At 42.9% G+C, this 18,130-nt stretch overlaps 1 protein-coding gene across 4 annotated transcripts in view; it reads right to left on the reverse strand.

Annotated features, from left to right (window-relative positions):
* Positions 1 to 18,130, reverse strand: part of ADAMTSL1 (ADAMTS like 1) — a 1,120,558-nt gene that overhangs the window by 144,003 nt on the left and 958,425 nt on the right. For all 4 annotated transcript variants that reach the window (XM_070794493.1, XM_070794491.1, XM_070794494.1 and 1 more), the window contains 2 exons: positions 13,425 to 13,578; positions 10,938 to 12,063 (listed from right to left, as the gene is read on the reverse strand). In XM_070794493.1, coding sequence (XP_070650594.1) covers positions 10,938 to 12,063; positions 13,425 to 13,578 — 1,280 coding nt within the window. The remainder of the gene's footprint in view (positions 1 to 10,937; positions 12,064 to 13,424; positions 13,579 to 18,130) is intronic.

Genomic DNA, 18,130 nt, shown 5'->3' on the forward strand with positions numbered 1-18,130 from the left:
GCCAGCCGGCTAGAGGATAGAATGCTGGATTATGCTAAGTTCAGCTGACCCCAGTGGCTTCTTTCTAAAACAGGGGCAAGCCCATGTATTCAACCAAGGTTAAAATCAATACAAAGAAACAGGATCCCTGGGGCCAGACTGAATCTAACAATCTCTGTGCTTCAATTTTAATATTTGTAAAACTGGAATAGTAACCTGAAAGGGTTATTCTAGGAATAAATGGGGTGAGGTGTTCCCTGGCAGCTCAGTGGTAAGGAATCCACCTGCCAATGCAAGAGATGTGGGTTCAATCCCTACGTCGGGAAGATCCCCTGGAGAAGGAAATGGTTATCCACTCCAGTATTCTTGCCTGGGTGATTCCCCTGGACAGAGGAGCCTGGTGGGCTATAGTCTATAGGGTTGCAAAGAGTTAGACACGACTTAGCAACTGAACAACAACATCAAAATAAATGGACATCTATAAAACACTGAGAACGTCTTGTAGCTCAAAGCAAGTGCTCATAACTCTTAGCAATGATGCCCATGATGAGGAGGATTTCTCCACTGGCCTGGATGTGATGGGCGATTAAGGCACCACAAGATATTGACTCTTTGCTCTTACTCACTTCTAGTGGCTGGAAGTTCCCAGGCAAACTCATACACAGCAAGTAACTGGGTATCGTGGAAGGGCAGAGCTCAGCAGGGTGAAGTGAGGGGTCTGGTAAGAAATGAAGCAAGAAAGGTAGGCAGACGTCAGATGATAAAGGACACTGTATATCATGCTAGGGCATTTGGAAATCATCTTCAAATGCTGGCAGGCCAAGGGAAAAATTTTAAGCCTGGGAGCATCATGGATGACTTTGCTAGAAAGATGCTCTGGCAGTAGCATGTCAATGATCTAGGGCAGAAGTGAGAATCCGTTTACTATAAAGGGACATATAGCAAATACTTTAGGCTTTCAGGGCCACCTATGGTCTCTGTTGTATATTCCACTTTTTATTTGTCTTTAATAATCCTTTAAAAATACAAAAGTCATTCCTTTCATAATCCTTTAAGTTATCTGGGTTCAAACCCTAGCTCCACTACTTATTAAGTGAGGGATCTTAAGCAAGTTAATTAAACAGCTCTGGGCTCAATTTCAATGACTTTTTTAATAATCCTTCAAAAGCCATTCTTAATAAGCTCTTTAAAAAATGTAAAGCCACTGGCTGGAATTTGCCAATCCCTTGTCTTGAGAAGGCAAATATAGAGTTAGGAGGCTGCTGCCATCATTGAGAGCTGACACATAAGCCAAGGACAGGCAGTGGGAACGGAGGTCAGTGGAGGGTGAAAGACCCATTGAAGAACTGGAACAGTCTAGAAATACAGGCAGGCCTCATTTTATTGCACTTCACTTTCTTGTGCTTCAGAGATACTATTTTTTTTTTTTTAAATAAATTGAAGGTTTGTGGCAACTCTGCATGGAACAAGCTTATTGGTGCTATTTTTCCTTGTTTCTTTTCCTTAGTATCTGATGGCTTCTATTGAACACTTAAAAAGCTTTTTATGTTGTTTCGGGGTATACAATGGAAGTAACAAATAGAGTCAAGGGATTAGATCTGTAGACAGAGTGCCTGAAGAACCACGGATGGAGGTTTGTAACACTGTACAGGAGGTGATGACCAAAACATCCCGAAGAAAAAGAAATGCAAACAGGCAAAATGGTTGTCTGGGGAGGCCTTACAAATAGCTGAGAAAAGAAGAGAAACAAAAGGGAAAGGAGTAAGGGAAAGATATACACAACTGAATGCAGAGTTCCAAAGAACATCAAGGAGAGATAAGAAAGCCTTCTTAAGGGAACAATGCAAAGAAATAGAGGAAAAAATAGAATGGGGAAGACTAGACATCTTTTCAAGAAAATCAGAGACACCAAGGGAACATTTCATGCAAAGATGAGCACAATAAAGGACAGAAATAGTAAGGACCTAACAGAAGCAGAAGAGATTAAGAAAAGGTGGCAAGAATACAAAGAACTATACAAAAAAGGTCTTCATGAACCAGATAACCACGATGGAGTGGTCACTCCCCTAGAGTCAGACATTCTGCTGTATAAAGTCAAGTGGGCCTTAGGAAGCATTACTATGAACAAACCAAGGGAAGGTGATGGAGTTCCATCTGAGCTATTTCAAATCCTAAAAGATGATGCAGTGAAAGTGCTGTACTCAGTATGCCATCAAATTTGGAATACTCAGCAGTGGCCACAGGACTGAAAAAGGTCAGTGTTCATTCCAATACCGAAGAAATGGCAGTGTTCACACTACCATACAATTGCCCTCATTTCACACGCTAGCAAGATAATGCTCAAAATCCTTCATGCTAGGCTTCAACAGTATGTGAACTGAGAACTTCCAGATGTATAAGCTGGATTTAGAAAAAGCAGAGGAACCAGAGATCAAACTGTCAACATCCAGAGGGATGGGATAGGGTGAGAGATGGGAGGGAGGTTCAAAAGGGAGGGGATACATGTATACTTATGGCTGATTCATATAGAGGTTTGACAGAAAATAGCAAAATTCTGTAAAGCAATTATATTTCAATTAAAAAGTAAATTAATTAAAAAAATTTCCAACATCCACTGGATCATCAGAAAAACAACTGCTTCTACTTCATTGACTACACAAAAGCCTTTGACTGTGTGGATCACAATAAACTATGGAAAATTCTTAAAGAGATGGGAATACCAGACTACCTTACCTACCTTCTGAGAAACCTGTATGCAGGTTAAGAAGTGACAGTTAGAACTGGACATGGAACAACAGACTGGTTCAAAATAGGGAAAGGAGTATGTCAAGGTTATATATTGTCACCTTGCTTATTCAACTTATATGCAGAGTATATCATGTGAAATGCTGGGGTGGATGAATCATAAGCTGGAATCAAGACAGTCAAGAGAAGTATCAATAACCTCAGATATGCAGATGACACCACCCTAATGGCAGAAAGTGAAGAGGAACTAAAAAGCCTCTTGATGAATGTCAAAGAAGAGAGTGAAAAGTCTGGCTTAAAACTCAACATTCAAAAAATGAAGACCTTGGCATCCAGTCCTATTACTTCATGGCAAATAGATGGGGAAACAATGGAAACAATGGCATATTTTATTTTGGGGGGCACCAAAATCACTGCAGACAGTGACTACAGCCATGAAATTAAAAGACACTTGCTCCTTGGAAGAAAGGCTATGACGAACCTAGACAACGTATTACAAAGCAGAGATAGTACTTTGCCAACAAAGATCAGTATAGTCAAAGAATGGATACTTTTGAACTTTCTGAAGACTTTGATGCTTTTTGAAGACTCTTGAGAATTCCTTGGACAGCAAGGAGATCAAACCAGTCAACCCTAAAGGAAATCAACCCTGAATATTCATTGGAAGGACTGATGCTGAAGCTCCAAAACATTGGCCATCTGATATAAAGAGTCGACTCACTGGAAAAGACCCAAATGCTGGGCAAGAATGAGGGCAGGAGGAGACGGGGATGACAGAGGATGAGATGGTTGGATGATATCACTGACTCAGTGAACATAAGTTTGAGCAAACTCCAGGAGATAGTGAAGGACAGGGAAGCCTGGTGTGTTGCAGTCCATGGAGTTTCAGAGTCAGACATAACTTAGTGACTGAACAACAATAGTTAGATTAAGAATGTTGTTATAGTTTCAGGTGAACAGCGAAGAGACTCAGCCAGACATATACGTGTATCCGTTCTCTACCAAACTCCCCTCATATCCAGGCCGTATTGGTACTATTTTTCTAATAGCATTTGCTCACTTTACATCTCTGTGTCATATTTTGGTGGTTTTTGCAATATTTCAAAGTTTTTCATCATTATTATATTCATTATGGTGATCTGTGATCTTTGATGTTACTACTGTGACTCTGTGAAGGCTCAGATGATAGCAAGAAAATATTTTTAGATTAAGGAATATAGATTGGCTTTTATGACATAATGCTATTGCACTCTACAGTGTAGTGTAAACATAACTTTTATATATTCTGGGAAACAAGAAATTATTGATTAGCTTTATTGTGATATTGGCTTTATTGTGATCTGGAGCTGAGCCTGCCCTATCTCTGAGGCATACCTATATTTTGGCTTGGAAAGCTGGATGGCTGGAGGTATTCTTTACTGAGATAAGGACTGAGGAGTTTAGTTTTAGAGATATTGTGCATGTGTGTTTAGTCACTTCAGTCTGTGTCCAGCTCTTTGTGACCCCATGGGCTATAGCCCGCCAGGCTCCTCTGTCTATGGGATTCTCCAGGGAAGAATACTGGAGTGGGTTGCCATGCCCTCCTCCAGGGGATCTTCCCAACCCAGGGATCAAATCCACATCCTGCATTGGCAGGTAGGTTCTTTTCTACTAGCACCACCTGGAAAGTCCTTAGAGATACTGAGTTGACCTTTTGTGGGGCATCTGGGTTAGTATGTCTAGCAGACAATTTTACATCTGAATCAGAAGAAAGATGTACTCTGTGCTAGATACAGGAGAATGAGCATACAGAGGAGTCCTGGAGCCAAGGGGTCACTAGTGTATACAGAGTGAGACTTCTAAGTGGGTAGCTAATAGGTGGGTAGAGAAGGAAGGATCCCAAAGATGCTGAGATAGAATAACCAGAGAAGTAGGAAGTAAGCCAAGTGTGTGTGGTTTCTAAAGTAGTAAGAGAGCGTTTTTAGAAAGAAGGTTTCAGCCTGTGTAGAATGTTGTTGAGAGCTCAGATTAGATAAGGCATGTTTTGTGAGACAACTTTCTTCTTTTTGAACAAACTAGAAATAAGCTTTTTGTGGGGGAGGAGGCTTTACACAAGAGTGTATGTTCTATGTTACATGTGGCCCCAGATGCAAGGTGGGCAAATAGAAGAGAACTCCATCATGAACGGAGTGGAAATATCAGGTAAGGATTTTAAAAACGCATAATTAACAACCTTGGTGGGGGACCTAAGATAGCCTTCTATATGTGAAACATTTCCAGGTTATAAATTAGCTACTTGAGAGTGATAATATTAATGTTTTCAAACCACTGGAGTGTAGTATTCTCTAGTAGCCCTCCAGTATATCTCAGTTTCTGGAGAGCAGGGACATTTCCTTATTTATGATCTCATTCTCTGGCACCTATCACTACCAAATGGCCAACAGAGATACTTGGGGAGTTGAAGGGACAACTGCAAAGGGCCCCCTGATAGCTCCCCAGCTTCTATTCATGCTTGTCTATAATCTACTTACCACAAAGTAGCCAGTGTGGGTCAATAAAAATGGAAATCATATCATTTTACTTTCCTGATTAATAGCCTCTAAAATCTCCCTGTGGTGCTCAGACCAAAACCCCAACTTATCATCCAGGTCTCTGGTTGCCCCCATGGCATCCCATATCACCTCTACCTTCAGCCTGCCACACTCCAGCCAAATGGTCTTCTTTTTGAGTTCTTTCAACACAATAAACTCATCTTCGCTTTGGGAGTTTTGCACTGCTTCTCCCTTGCCCAGGAAGGTTCTTCCTTCTGATGTGCTATTGCTGGACCCTGGTTATCACTCAGCTCTCGGCTTTCAGGTCACCTCTTCAGAGTAACTCACCTACTGAGGTCACCAGGTCATTCTTTCTCAAAGCCCTGTTTCATTTCCTGCCCAGCACTCATCACCATCTGCTATTTTTCTTGTGTCCTTTTCTGTGTTTACAGTCTTGCTTCGCACTCACTCATTAATTCACTCACTGTTTATTTAGTACCTGTTTAGTGCCAGGTACTCTTTCCAGCACTGGGGACACAGCAGTAAAGAAAATTCCTACCATTATGGACAGGAAATCAACACATCCATATGCGATATGTCAGAGGATGATAAAATTCTGTGAGTAAAATAGAGTTAAAGGGTCAGAGAATGATAAGGAGTGCTCTTTTAGACAGAATGAGCAGGGAAGTTTTCTTCCCGACGTGTGCCATTTGAGTAGATATCTAAATGTTCATGAAGTGCAAGAGAACTTGCGTTTCATTCACCACAATATTCTCAGCAAGTAGGTGTGTCTCTGGTATATGACAGATAGATTAATACTTATGAGATAAAGAAATATGCCTTCCTTTCACTTAGCATTTACACCCTGCATTTACTTCTCTGGTTTCCAAACTAGAGTTTGAGTTGCCTTTACAGGGAATGAGCCTCTTTTTCCTCCATCCCTCAATCTAACATGCGGTCTGGTTCAGAGTAAGCATGGGAACGTATGTGAAATAAAGGAAGAAGTAGGAATTAGGAAGAATCAGGATGTTTTAATACACTAAACGATTTGTAAACGATTGCTTAAGAAGTTGACATGTGCTTCTAAGAATGAGGTGAATTCCTTTTAACTAGTAAGTTATACACCTGATGAGATGCAGTAGTATCTGAAATGTTAGTGATTCTTTCTGAAAGCCAGCTTCTTTTAAGTCAAGCTTTGGCATATTTAAAAGCCAAGACAACAGACTTCAGTCACTTTCTTGGTGGCTCAGGCTTTCGGAGTGTACTTGAATATATCTGTAAAGTCCTTCAGACCAATAGCCGGCTGAAATTTGCAGACTCTTTCAGAAAGATGGATTTGGGTACTAAGCAAAAACAGACTAACTGAACTATAACACCGAGCATTTCAGCACTTCTCTGTTTAAAAATAAATGAGCATTTCTGAACCGCTACCAGACACAGGAATGATGACAAGCAATGAAATCCAACACAAAAGAGGTCACCAACAGCCACAGCAGAGCAGTCCCAATGGCAGTTCTGTGGCTCCTGTGTGTTCTGTACAGATGCAACCATTTTATTTTCTCAAACAGCACTTGGAAAACTGCATAAAACACTAAGCTCCAGCCATATTTCTTACTGGCTAGCTAAGCAAAATGGAAAAATTATGATGTCAAGGATCAGAAACGGAAATCTCTTATTTTTCCCTACTGCATGCCATTAACTTGCATTAAAAAGTTCCGTTAAGGCTAGATCTGGAAAAAATATCTTGATAGTGGCAAAAACTGTAGTACTGTTTGCTCATGACCCCTATGTGGTTTTTTTCCTTCTTTTTAATGTGGACCATTTTTTAAAAGTCTTTATTGAATTTGTTACAATATTGCTTCTGTTTTATGCTTTGTTTTGTTGGCCACAAATCTTAGCTCCCCAACCAGGGATTGAACCCACACACCCTGCATTGGAAAGAGAAGTCTTAACCAGTGGAAGCTCATTAAGTCCCTGTGCTTTCCTTCTTTATGTAATCCCCTGTTCCCACTAATATCCTGGTGGCTCATGACCTAGAATTTGCTCTCTTCTGTCCTAGGCCTACAACTTTTCATCTTTAGCAACTGGCTGCCAGGTTTCTTTTTTTAGCAAGATTCTGCTGACTCTTCTTCATCTTAAAGCCATTAGACTCCTAATGCCCATTAAGGTAAAAATTAAAAGGCAAAAGTAGTATTTTAAGAATTATTGATGTCCTTGAGATTATTAGACCAAAAAATTATTCATTGATCAAAGAAGTACTTGGAAAACACTGCATGCTATACATGTTGGAATGCTTATAGGAGTTTAAAACGGAAAAACCAAAGTAATTTCCCTTGAGGGTTAGTTAAATACATTCAAGACCAGTAATCAGTGGTTTAAAAAGGTGATATTGACCTCTACATACTATTCTGAAATGTCTCCTAGACATGTTGTTGAATAGAAATTAATTCAAATTTGTAAACATAACATTGCATTAAAAAACACAAATCTTATGTGCGTATGTGACATATATAATACAGTAAAATATATAAAAATTCTAAATGGGTATATACTGAATTATTAAGACTGACAGCCTCTGGGGAATAGAACTGGGGGCATGAAAGAGATCTGCATTTTTACTTTATAGATTCAGGTATTATTTGAATTTTTTATAGCCTTTTCATTACTTTTATTAAAAAAAAGAAAAAATCAAATACTATATTAAAAAATAGAAGTAAAGTCCAGAAGTAAATACATACGTTTAACTTTAAGCGAGCATATCCCAAACTCGTGTGATCAATGAACCTCTGTGAACCACTCAGAAGATAACTTGTAGGACAAATTTCGAAGTAACATGCTCAAGGCTCTCCCCACTCTCCATTAGCACAAGGGTTTTAACCTTCTGTGACCTTCTATCAAGGAATGAAGAGGGTAGATCAGAGATGATTTGCTACAACCTCCCTCACTTTTTAAATGAAGGGACTAAGGCCATGGAAAGCAAAGGGCCTTGGCAAGACCAGCCCAAAGACCTCAGTCCTTCTAATTCCTCCCACATTTTTCCTGCAGTCACCAGTGACCAAGATGAGGCATGATCCTTGGATTTCATAAACTCCAGCACTCAAGGCAGTTGTTGGGACCCCTGAGTAAGCCATGGCCTCAATATTCTCCTTGAAGTTCCAGGCAGAACAAAGTCCTGATCATCCCCTTCCCCATCTCAGTGGCCTGTGTCATTGTAAACCCTTTAGGAGGAAGTAGGGAAGGGACCCTGGAAAAGGCTAGGAGAAAACAGCAGGCGTCTTGAGGCAACTTGGTATCCAGAATCAAATATAGGAGATGCATGAAAACATGAACTTAGTCACTCAAAACAACATGAGCTTGTATTGGGCAGAACTGGATTTGAATTTATTCTTTTGATTCTGCCATTTACTAGCTATTTAACAGGGGTCAGCTTCCTTAACTACTGTGAACCTTGGTTTCCTCATCTCTGAAATAAGGCTATCAGCTCGTATGTTACACCTGGCAGTGGACATTAAGACATGATGGCTGTGGAAGTTGCTGGCATGGGGATACAGTGGCTGGAGTTAGTCAAGAAATGTTAATTCCCATCTTTCCCCTCATACAGCCAACTGCTATTCCCTTTGATCTCAATAACACCAGTTCAGGGCAACAGGCCCAGAAGATATGAGTAAAATAGGAACTGGCTGATGGCAGGCATGGCACAGTTTGGGCATAATAGGTGTGACCGGTGCAATGACAGAGGCAGTTCCAGTGCACCACTCACCTGAGCACCACGGGACAACTTTCAATCAGTCCCGTCCTTCTGGGGGTCTGATGTTGGAGCTGCCCCCTGAGACCCAGTGACCTCAATGTGATTTACTGCAACTTTAGCCTAACCCACAGACTCCTTACAAAGATTTCTCGAAAGAACTGCAGGGATCATAGCAGAGAAGCTGGTCAAGGAAAATCTATGCTGGGGAGGATCAAGAAGCAAACAAGAGGAGAGGTTACCATTATAGGCTCTCAAAACAAACTGTCTGCATTCAATCCTTGTCTCCAGTGCTTCTGTGTGGGTCCAACATCTGTGCCTTAGCTTTTTTATTACTGATGTTGTAACAGTAATGGTATTTATCTCATAAGGCTGTTTTTTTTTTTTTTTTAAGATTAAACAAGATAATACCTTTAAAGCATTGAGCAGAGTGTCACAGAAAAAAAATGATTAGTATTGTTATTAAAGCTGTTTGATCTGTAAGGGCTCAGGTTGAGAAGCAATACTGTCGACATTTCAAAAACACACAAGGTGTAGGCCGGATGGACAAAGTCATGTTTGTTCATCAAGTTTCGGAAGAGCAGACAGAACTCTTCTTTGGAATCCAATAAACTTGATATTGAATCCTTAATCAGGCCTTTCCTAAAGTGTGACCTTGGGTGAGCTGCTGAACTTCAATTTCTTATGTGAAACTGGAGGATAATGTCAATTTAGTGGCTTGACTGTCAGAAGAACAAATGTAGTGACATATAAATAAACCCGGCACACTGCCTGACATACTATATCCTGCCTTCTTTCCTTCCTTACTCATAAGCAGGCCAGTGAAGAGGATTAACTGAACAATAGTATTTAAAAGGACATTTAATGAAAAGAGCATGCTTCAGGAACTCAGTGAAGATAATAAGTTAAAATGAGGACTCTGAAGCACAGACCTTAAAGTTCCTCTCTCATCCATAGACTGTGATTCTTCCATTGGCTGCCTTTCTTATTTCTGTCACATATCTTGGCTCTGCCACCTAATAAATGTGATCTTTAGTAAGTTGCTAGGCTTGGTTTTCTCTTCTGTAAAGTGTGGATAAAAATTATACTACCTCTTAGGGCTGCTGTTAGAATTCACTGAGATAAAGCACACGGAGCATTTACACCTGCCTGGAAGACAGTTGTTACTCAGTCAATGCCAGCTCTATTTGTTGTCAAGGCTGGACAAGCCTGTTTATAAAGATTACAGAGGAGGTACGTAGGAAGCAAGGCATGGTTTTGGCACACAGATAGTACAAAAAAAATACTATTATTACCTCTTCTATCACTATTGATTCTACATTATGAATGGCCATGGCCCAAGGAAACCTGCAAATGCATGCTGTCATCCCAGTAAAGACACACAAAAACAGAGACACCAAGAAATAATAGGATAATTAATCACAGATCCAACCGGGAATAAAAGCTTTCTGGAACAAACAGCCTTGTCCAGCGCAGACAGAGGATGGGCTCACCCACGGGGAGCAGCAGGTGCTGGCTGCACTCTGTCCCCAGCCCTGGGGGACCACACACACATAGACAGTATCCTGGTGTGCAAGCTTTTCAGCGGTTCATCTCACAAAAACAGTAATGTAATAATGCCTTGGGCTGGAATGATAGCTTCCTGCCAAAGGTTCAGAGTTATCCGGAGAGAATCTCATTAATCTCAGCGATCCTATGGGGATTGAGGGTTGTAGGCATTCTTACCATTATCTTACAAAGATGAGAGAATACAGTTCAGAGAAATTAAATACTTTATCTTTGCTTAAACAGTCCATCAGTACTGAGAGAGCGTAAAACCCATGATGAGAGAGGTCCCTGAGGCCCAATACTCTAAGCTCTATCCTTGCTAACACCTTGAAGGAAGAATGAACAGGGTGCCCGCACAAGTTGACCCCTTCCCCCCAGCTCTTCCCAGACCAGGTAACTGCAAAACTCACCTGTCGCTGAACTGAACCTCTTCTCCATTTTTGGCCCAGCTGATGGTGGGCCTTGGGTTGCCAATGGCCTCACAGTGCAAAAGCACGCTCAGTGTCCCGCTGGCCAGGGCCACCGTCTGCCCGAGGTGGGTGACCACCTCCGAGGCAGAGAGCTGCTGGGCGGCGGAGATCTTGCGGACGATGACAGGTTTGCGGTGCGGCCGGCGGGAGCCGCCCCCGCCCTCCCCAGTGGACAAGATCCGGGAGAAGCTGCTGAAGCCAGACACGTGCTTATGGGGAGGGACGGCCACCGGGGGGCCCCTCCGCTCGGACGGCTTGAGGAGCGCGTCCTGGTGCTCCAGGTGGCTGCGGAAGATCTCCTGGGCCAGCTGGGCCACCAGATGCTTGCTGTAGACGTCGCGGAGCTCCTGGGGTTGCTGTGAGAGGTTCCGGAGGATGTCGTCCAAGCGCTGCTGCTCCGTCACCATGGTGAAGGGCAGACGCAGAAGGGCCTGCTCGGCGTTCTGGTCCTCCTCTGAAGACGCGTTCCTTTCCGTGGAGTCCTGCAGCTCCCACGACGCCAGCAGCTCTCCCGGCCAGCCCCCCTGCTCCAGCAGCCGCGAGACCAGGTCGTCATAGCGGCCCCCAGTGTCGGCGGGGATGCCCCGCTTCTCGGCCTTGCTGCCGTTGGAGAAGATGCCGTTCTGGTGTTTGTGCGTCTGCAGGGCCTCCTTGGGGCTGGCCTTCCTCATCGCGAGGGCCTCCTCCTCGATCCTCAGGCTCAAGGGCCTGGCCACCAACTTCCGGTTGCCTCCGATGAGCTTAATCACAAACTGTTCCCGGGCTGGTCCCGCCGAACAGGTGTAGATTCCCGCATCAGAGGGCTTGAGGCGGTGGATCTTTAGGTACCCAAAAGGGGCCACAGTGACGTGGGCAGAGCTGATGAGGTGCTGGCCGTCCTTCTCCCAGGTGATGAGGGGCTTGCGGAAGCGCCGCGTGGGACAGCGCAGCACCACCGCGGTCTTGGGGAGCAAGTAGGCGAAGCCCCCCACCACGAAGTGCAGCTTCCTCTGCCGGCGCGTCTGGATGTAGACCTTCCTTGCTGCAGCGATGTGAGGACTATGCTTTGTGGATGGCCGCCCGGGCCCTGGAATGAAAGCAACGAAAGCAGACAGAAAGAGAAGCGGAGAGTGGAGAAAGGGTAGAGTGAGGAGCAGCGACAAGAGAGAGCGGAAAAGGTGAGGGTGGAGAGAAGAAAGAGAGATGGGGACCAAAGAAAGGAGAGGGAAAGCGCTTTAGAGTTTGCTTTGGCCAGGGCCTTCATTTCCTGCCTTGTTTTAAGGGAGGAGCTGGCTACCAAGTGTGGGCCATCAAGCTGCTGCCACAATCAAGCAGGGGAGAGCTAAGGAGGTGCAGCTGGGCAACCTGCTATCACTCTCTTGGGGCCTTCTAACCCTAGAAACTGAGAGGAAGGGTTCTAGATGGAGGGTGATTCTAGGAGAAAGACAGTTCCTCTCTTTAAAAGGACATTTTTAAAAAAGAAATATTACTCATCTATTAAAAAGAACATGTTTGAATCAGTTCTAATGAAGTGGATGAAACTGGAGCCAATTACACAGTGAGGTAAGTCAGAAAGAAAAACACCAATACAGTGTATATATGGAATGCATATATACGGAATTTAGAAAGATGGTAACGATGACCCTATATGTGAGACAGCAAAAGAGACACAGATATAAAGAACAGACTTTTGGACTCTATGGGAGAAGGCAAGGGTGGGATGATTTGAGAGAATAGCATTGAAACATGTATATTACCATATGTGAAATAGATCACTAGCCCAAGTTTGATGCATGAAATGGCATTCAAAAGTGGTGCACTGGGACAACCCTGAGGGATGGGATGGGGAGGGAGGTGGGGGGGTGGTTCAGGATGTAGGACACATGTACACCCATGGCTGATTCGTGTCAATGTATGGGAAAAACCACTACAATATTGTAAAGTAATTAGCCTCCAATTAAAATAAATAATTACAAATATTTTTTTAAAAAGAAAGAAATCAGAATCATAAAAAGAAGCAGAGGAGAAAGAGAAGGAGAATGTCTCCCTTTTGGGTCCTACAGAGCATCATGGCCCCCATATACATGGAGAGAAGACCTCAGAAGTGTTATACCTCTAGGGGTTACTAGTAAACAGAACACACTGTTTAGTTTAAAATCCTGGAGTGGGTCACATTAGACTTCATTAGTAATATACTGACTCCAGCTTCCAGATCTCCACATGCCAGCAAGTACACTTTGCTCTACCTCCTGCAAGCTGGTTTTCCCCCAGTGGAGAAGAGCCTTCTGCCTGGCCACGTGTAATTAAGATTCCTTTTCCATCTCTAGCTGAGATCAGCAGCCTGAGGCCCTCTGAGGGCTTTACTGCCTGACTATCCCCACTGCTCTCGGGCTCAGGAAAAGCTACCGCTCTTGCTCTCTCCCCATCCCAGAGCACTGACGTACTCACTTGCACAGGTGGCCAGCATACAGGGCCTGATGGATGAAGAGAATGGCAGGGGTGGGCACAGGGAGGAATTGACAATTGATGAGACACCGGTTTTCAGCACCTTCCGGCAAACGGCACTTCGTGTCTGGGTGCCCTCCCCGCAGCTCGTGGAACACTGGTGGGGGAAGAAAGGCCAAATGCATGTAAATGCGGAGAACTGGAGGCTAGTGGGTTTCGTATGGATTCTCAAACTCACCAAAATATGAGAAAAATTGCTTGGAAAAGCAATAGCAACTGAGAAAGAGAGAAATTAATTATGTTACAGTATGAAAATACACATCCACATTGTAGCCACACTCTTTTCTGGTCTCAAGTCTCCTGTGGACATTTCACCTATTTTACTTTTATGGTCTGGGCTTTAGAGTTACAGTTAGAGAGTCCACGGTTCAGATTCCAGCTCAGTACTGCATGTCACTAGTTGGCAAGTCACTTAAACTCTGAGTCTGTTTTCACTTCTTATAACTTATTTGGCAAGGCTGGGAATTCAATGATAATATATTTTAAAACTTCACACACAGAAATGACATTCAATTCATGCTAATTCCTTTCTCCTTCCTTTACAAATTAATTATAATATTTTAATGTCAAGTATCAGATAATTCTTATGCATCTACTTTGTTTGAGGTGGAATGCTAAATGCTATGGGACAAAGATATGTAAAAGATTCCTAACCTCAAAGGGGTGTTATCAAATAATGAGAAGAAATCCAAATGCATTATTAAAATGAAATGGTATATTAGGGAACATGGAAATCAAAACCACAATGAAATAGCACTCTATATTCACTAGAATTTTCATAATCAAAATGACAATAATAAGTGTTATTATCATAAGTGAGGATGTGGAAAAATTAGAGCCTTCCTGTAATGCTGCTGGGAATGTAAAATACAGCCTTTATAGAAAAAGTTTAATGGTTTCTTAAAAAGTTAAGAAACATATTTATCGTGTGTGTGTTAGTTGCTCTGCTGCTGCTGCTAAGTCGCTTCAGTCATGTCCGTCTCTGTGCGACCCCAGAGACGGCAGCCCACCAGGCACCTCTGTCCCTGGGATTCTCCAGGCAAGAACACTGGAGTGGGTTGCCATTTCCTTCTCCAATGCATGAAAGTGAAAAGTCAAAGTGAAGTTGCTCAGTCGTGTCTGACTCTTCGTGACCCCATGGACTGCAGAGTACCAGGCTCCTCTGTCCATGGGATTTTCCGGGCAAGAGTACTGGAGTGGGTTGCCATTTCCTTCTCCAATGCATGAAAGTGAAAAGTCAAAGTGAAGTTGATCAGTCGTGTCTGACTCTTCGTGACCCCATGGACTGCAGAGTACCAGGCTCCTCTGTCCATGGGATTTTCCGGGCAAGAGTACTAGAGTGGGTTGCCATTGCCTTCTCCAGTGTTAGTTGCTCAGTCATGTTCAACTCTCTGCAACCCACTGTATGGGTTTTATGGACTGTAGACCACCAGGCTCATCTGTCCATGGACTTCTTTGGGAAAGAATACTGGAATGGGGAGCCATTCCCTTCCCCAGCGGATCTTCCCAACCCAGGGATCAAACCCGGGTCTCCTGCATTGCAGGCAGATTCTTTATCATCTGATCATGCCCAGCAATTTCACTCCTAGGTATCTTACCTGAGAGAAATGAAAACATACATCCACATAAAGACTGGTATGCTAAGGTTCATAGCAACATTATCCCTAATAGGCAAAAATGGAAACAACTCAAACATGCATCAACCGGTGAATGGATAAATGAAATGTGGTATGTCTATACTAATAGAATATGTTGCTCCACCATAAAAAGGAATGTTTTGATAATGTGCTACGACATGGATAAACACTGAAGACATTATGCTAAGTTGAATTTAAAGAATATAAATTATACTTCAATAAAGCTGTTTAAAGAAATAGCAATAAAAGAACTTAGTAAAAATATAAGATTGTAAGTGAAGTATTGATATCATAAAATGAATGCTAACAATTGGTGAATGCAGTCTGGAAGATGGTTGGAGTCTGGATGGGTTTAGAGAACCAGGATTAAGCATGGAAGGCAGGGAACTATCGAGAATCAAGGTGGAAGAGTTCAGTGCTCAAGGCCAAGGCAGGCTTGGGGACAGAGCTGAACCAGTTTGACTGAACAGAGAGGCCAAGTGGAGAGTGTCAGGAGCTCAAGAGGTAGTTTGGGGCCAGATGTTGGAGACTTTTAATTTTCAGACAGAAGGTTTGGAATTGGTCCATAAGGCAATAAGGAGCCATTTAAGGGAGGAATGAAATGATGAAGGAGGTGTTTTGAGAAGGTTAATCTGGCAACAGTGTCTGGGAGGGATAGGAGTAGGAGATGGATGGGAGGCAAGGATGTCAGTTAAGCAGGCTGCCACAGTAGTCCAGGCTGGAGATGATAAAGGCCTGAACTAGGGTCATGGCAGCATGCCACGTTAACTTGAAAAATGACAGTAGAAACCAAAAAATAGTATCTTAGGTTTCCAAGTTTCATATGCTAGCCCATGGAAATGAACTATTCCATGCAATGCACTGAGATATCCACCGCCCTAAAAGATATTTAAGATGCAAAACATGGAGATGAGAATCAAGCCCATTGCTTTTGCTCCCTCAAGAGCGTGGATTCCAGATTCCACCCACCCCTTATTTTATTGTAAATGACAGCACCAAATCCAGGGCTCAGGTGGAATGGGTGTAGAGAGCCTGGAAATTTTAAAAGCCTGGTCATTTGAGTGTTGCCAAGTGCAGAAATGGAAAAATGGACCGTGTGTTAGAAGATCAGTGTATGATTCTGGTCAAATCCAGTTCTTTCTCTAGGTTCAATTTCCACATTTCTGAAACAGGGCAACTGCACTCGAGCAGGGTTTTTCAAAGTGTGTTCTTTAGCTATGTTGAGGATGTGATTTTGGGGCTTCTCAAGTGATCTACAGACCCAATCATTTGGGGATCTGGGACCCCTACCCACACTTCCACCAAATAACTCTGATTTGTTCTGTTTTAGATTTTTGACTTCATTGAAACATTTCAATGAAAAAAAAGTGTTTTGTGGCTTTAATTTTTTAAAGAACCACTAGACTATAGGATCTCCTAAGTTCCTTCTGGCTCTAAAATTGACTGCTCTGACTTTAATTTCTTTTATGCTTGGGGGAGGAAGGAATTTCCATAAAAATATGACTTAAAAATATTGAATAGCCAACTCTTTCAAGAGATGCAAGTGTTTCTTTTAAAGAAAAGAAGTAAGGTCTTTTGAGAGACCTTTTCTCAGAATAGAATCTGAAAGTAATTTTATTTGAAGTGTTTAAAACTTTGGCTTAATTCTGTCTCTAAGGGATTCTGTGCAGTAACCGTGAGATTAAGCCCAGATAGTTGAGGATGAAAAACATCCATAGATCATCCAGGTCTTCCTTTCTCCAATGGGAGTCATGTGGGGGGTGTGGAATGCAAGTCTTACCCCAGCCAGAGGGCCAAAGGAAGGGTTGTGGGGATAACAGGGCCAACTGAAGCCTTTGTGAACACCCCCAGGAGCACTTTTGTATGGCACCAGCTTGAGTTTATCCCCAGTGAATATGGGTTAAAATCCCACCACTCCCAGCCCCATCTCAATGTTTGGAATTTCCATTCATCAACCCAGATAATGCAGAACCTAGTAACATTCCTTGGATAAAAGGGCTAACTATTCCTAGTTCTCAAAATGTAACTTCTGCCTCCTAGGAAGACCAGCAGAGCCTATGGGAGGTCTTAACCATAATCCTGGGTCCAGCCAGTCAAGTTAAGAGCTTTCTTTTATTTCCTCTCCTTTTCCTGACAATGAGGAGGGACAGAAGAAAATCACAACCATGATAAGGGTTAACTTTTACTAGGCACAGAGTACTTTATTTGCATCATTTATAACTGACAACCATGTTAGTGGACATAACTATCATCGCCAATATTCAGTTGAGCAAACTAAAGCCTAGAAGGGTCAAGTAACCAGCCCAAGGTTACACAGCCAGTAAGTAGCAGAGTCAGGATTTGAACCTAAGTTTGCCTGACTTTGAGTCTGAACTCTCAAGTACACATGATACTGTTCTACAGGTCTCCTTTACTTACTGGCACCTTAGGCATCTAGTCCCATCACTTCATGGGAAGTAGATGGGGAAACAGTGGAAACAGTGTCAGACTTTACTTTTCTGGGCTCCAAAATCACTGCAGATGGTGACTGCAGCCATGAAATTAAAAGATGCTTACTCCTTGGAAGGAAAGTTATGACCAACCTAGACAGCATATTCAAAAGCAGAGACATTACTTTGCCAACAAAGGTCCGTCTAGTCAAGGCTATGGTTTTCCTGTGGTCATGTATGGATGTGAGAGTTGGACTGTGAAGAAAGCTGAGCACGGAAGAAATGATGCTTTTGAACTTTGGTGTTGGAGAAGACTCTTGAGAGACCCTTGGACTGCAAAGGGGTCCAACCAGTCCATTCTAAAGGAGATCAGTCCTGGGTGCTCATTGGAAGGACTGATGCTAAAGCTGAAACTCCAATACTTTGGCCACTTCATGCGAAGAGTTGACTCATTGAAAAAGACCCTGATGCTGGGAGGGTTTGGGGGCAGGAGGAGAAGGGGATGACAGAGGATGAGATGGCTGGATGGCATCACTTACTCAATGGACGTGAGTCTCAGTGAACTCCGGGAGTTGGTGATAGA

This window comes from Bos indicus, chromosome 8 (assembly GCF_029378745.1).
Source record: "Bos indicus isolate NIAB-ARS_2022 breed Sahiwal x Tharparkar chromosome 8, NIAB-ARS_B.indTharparkar_mat_pri_1.0, whole genome shotgun sequence".
Lineage (NCBI taxonomy): Eukaryota > Metazoa > Chordata > Mammalia > Artiodactyla > Bovidae > Bos > Bos indicus.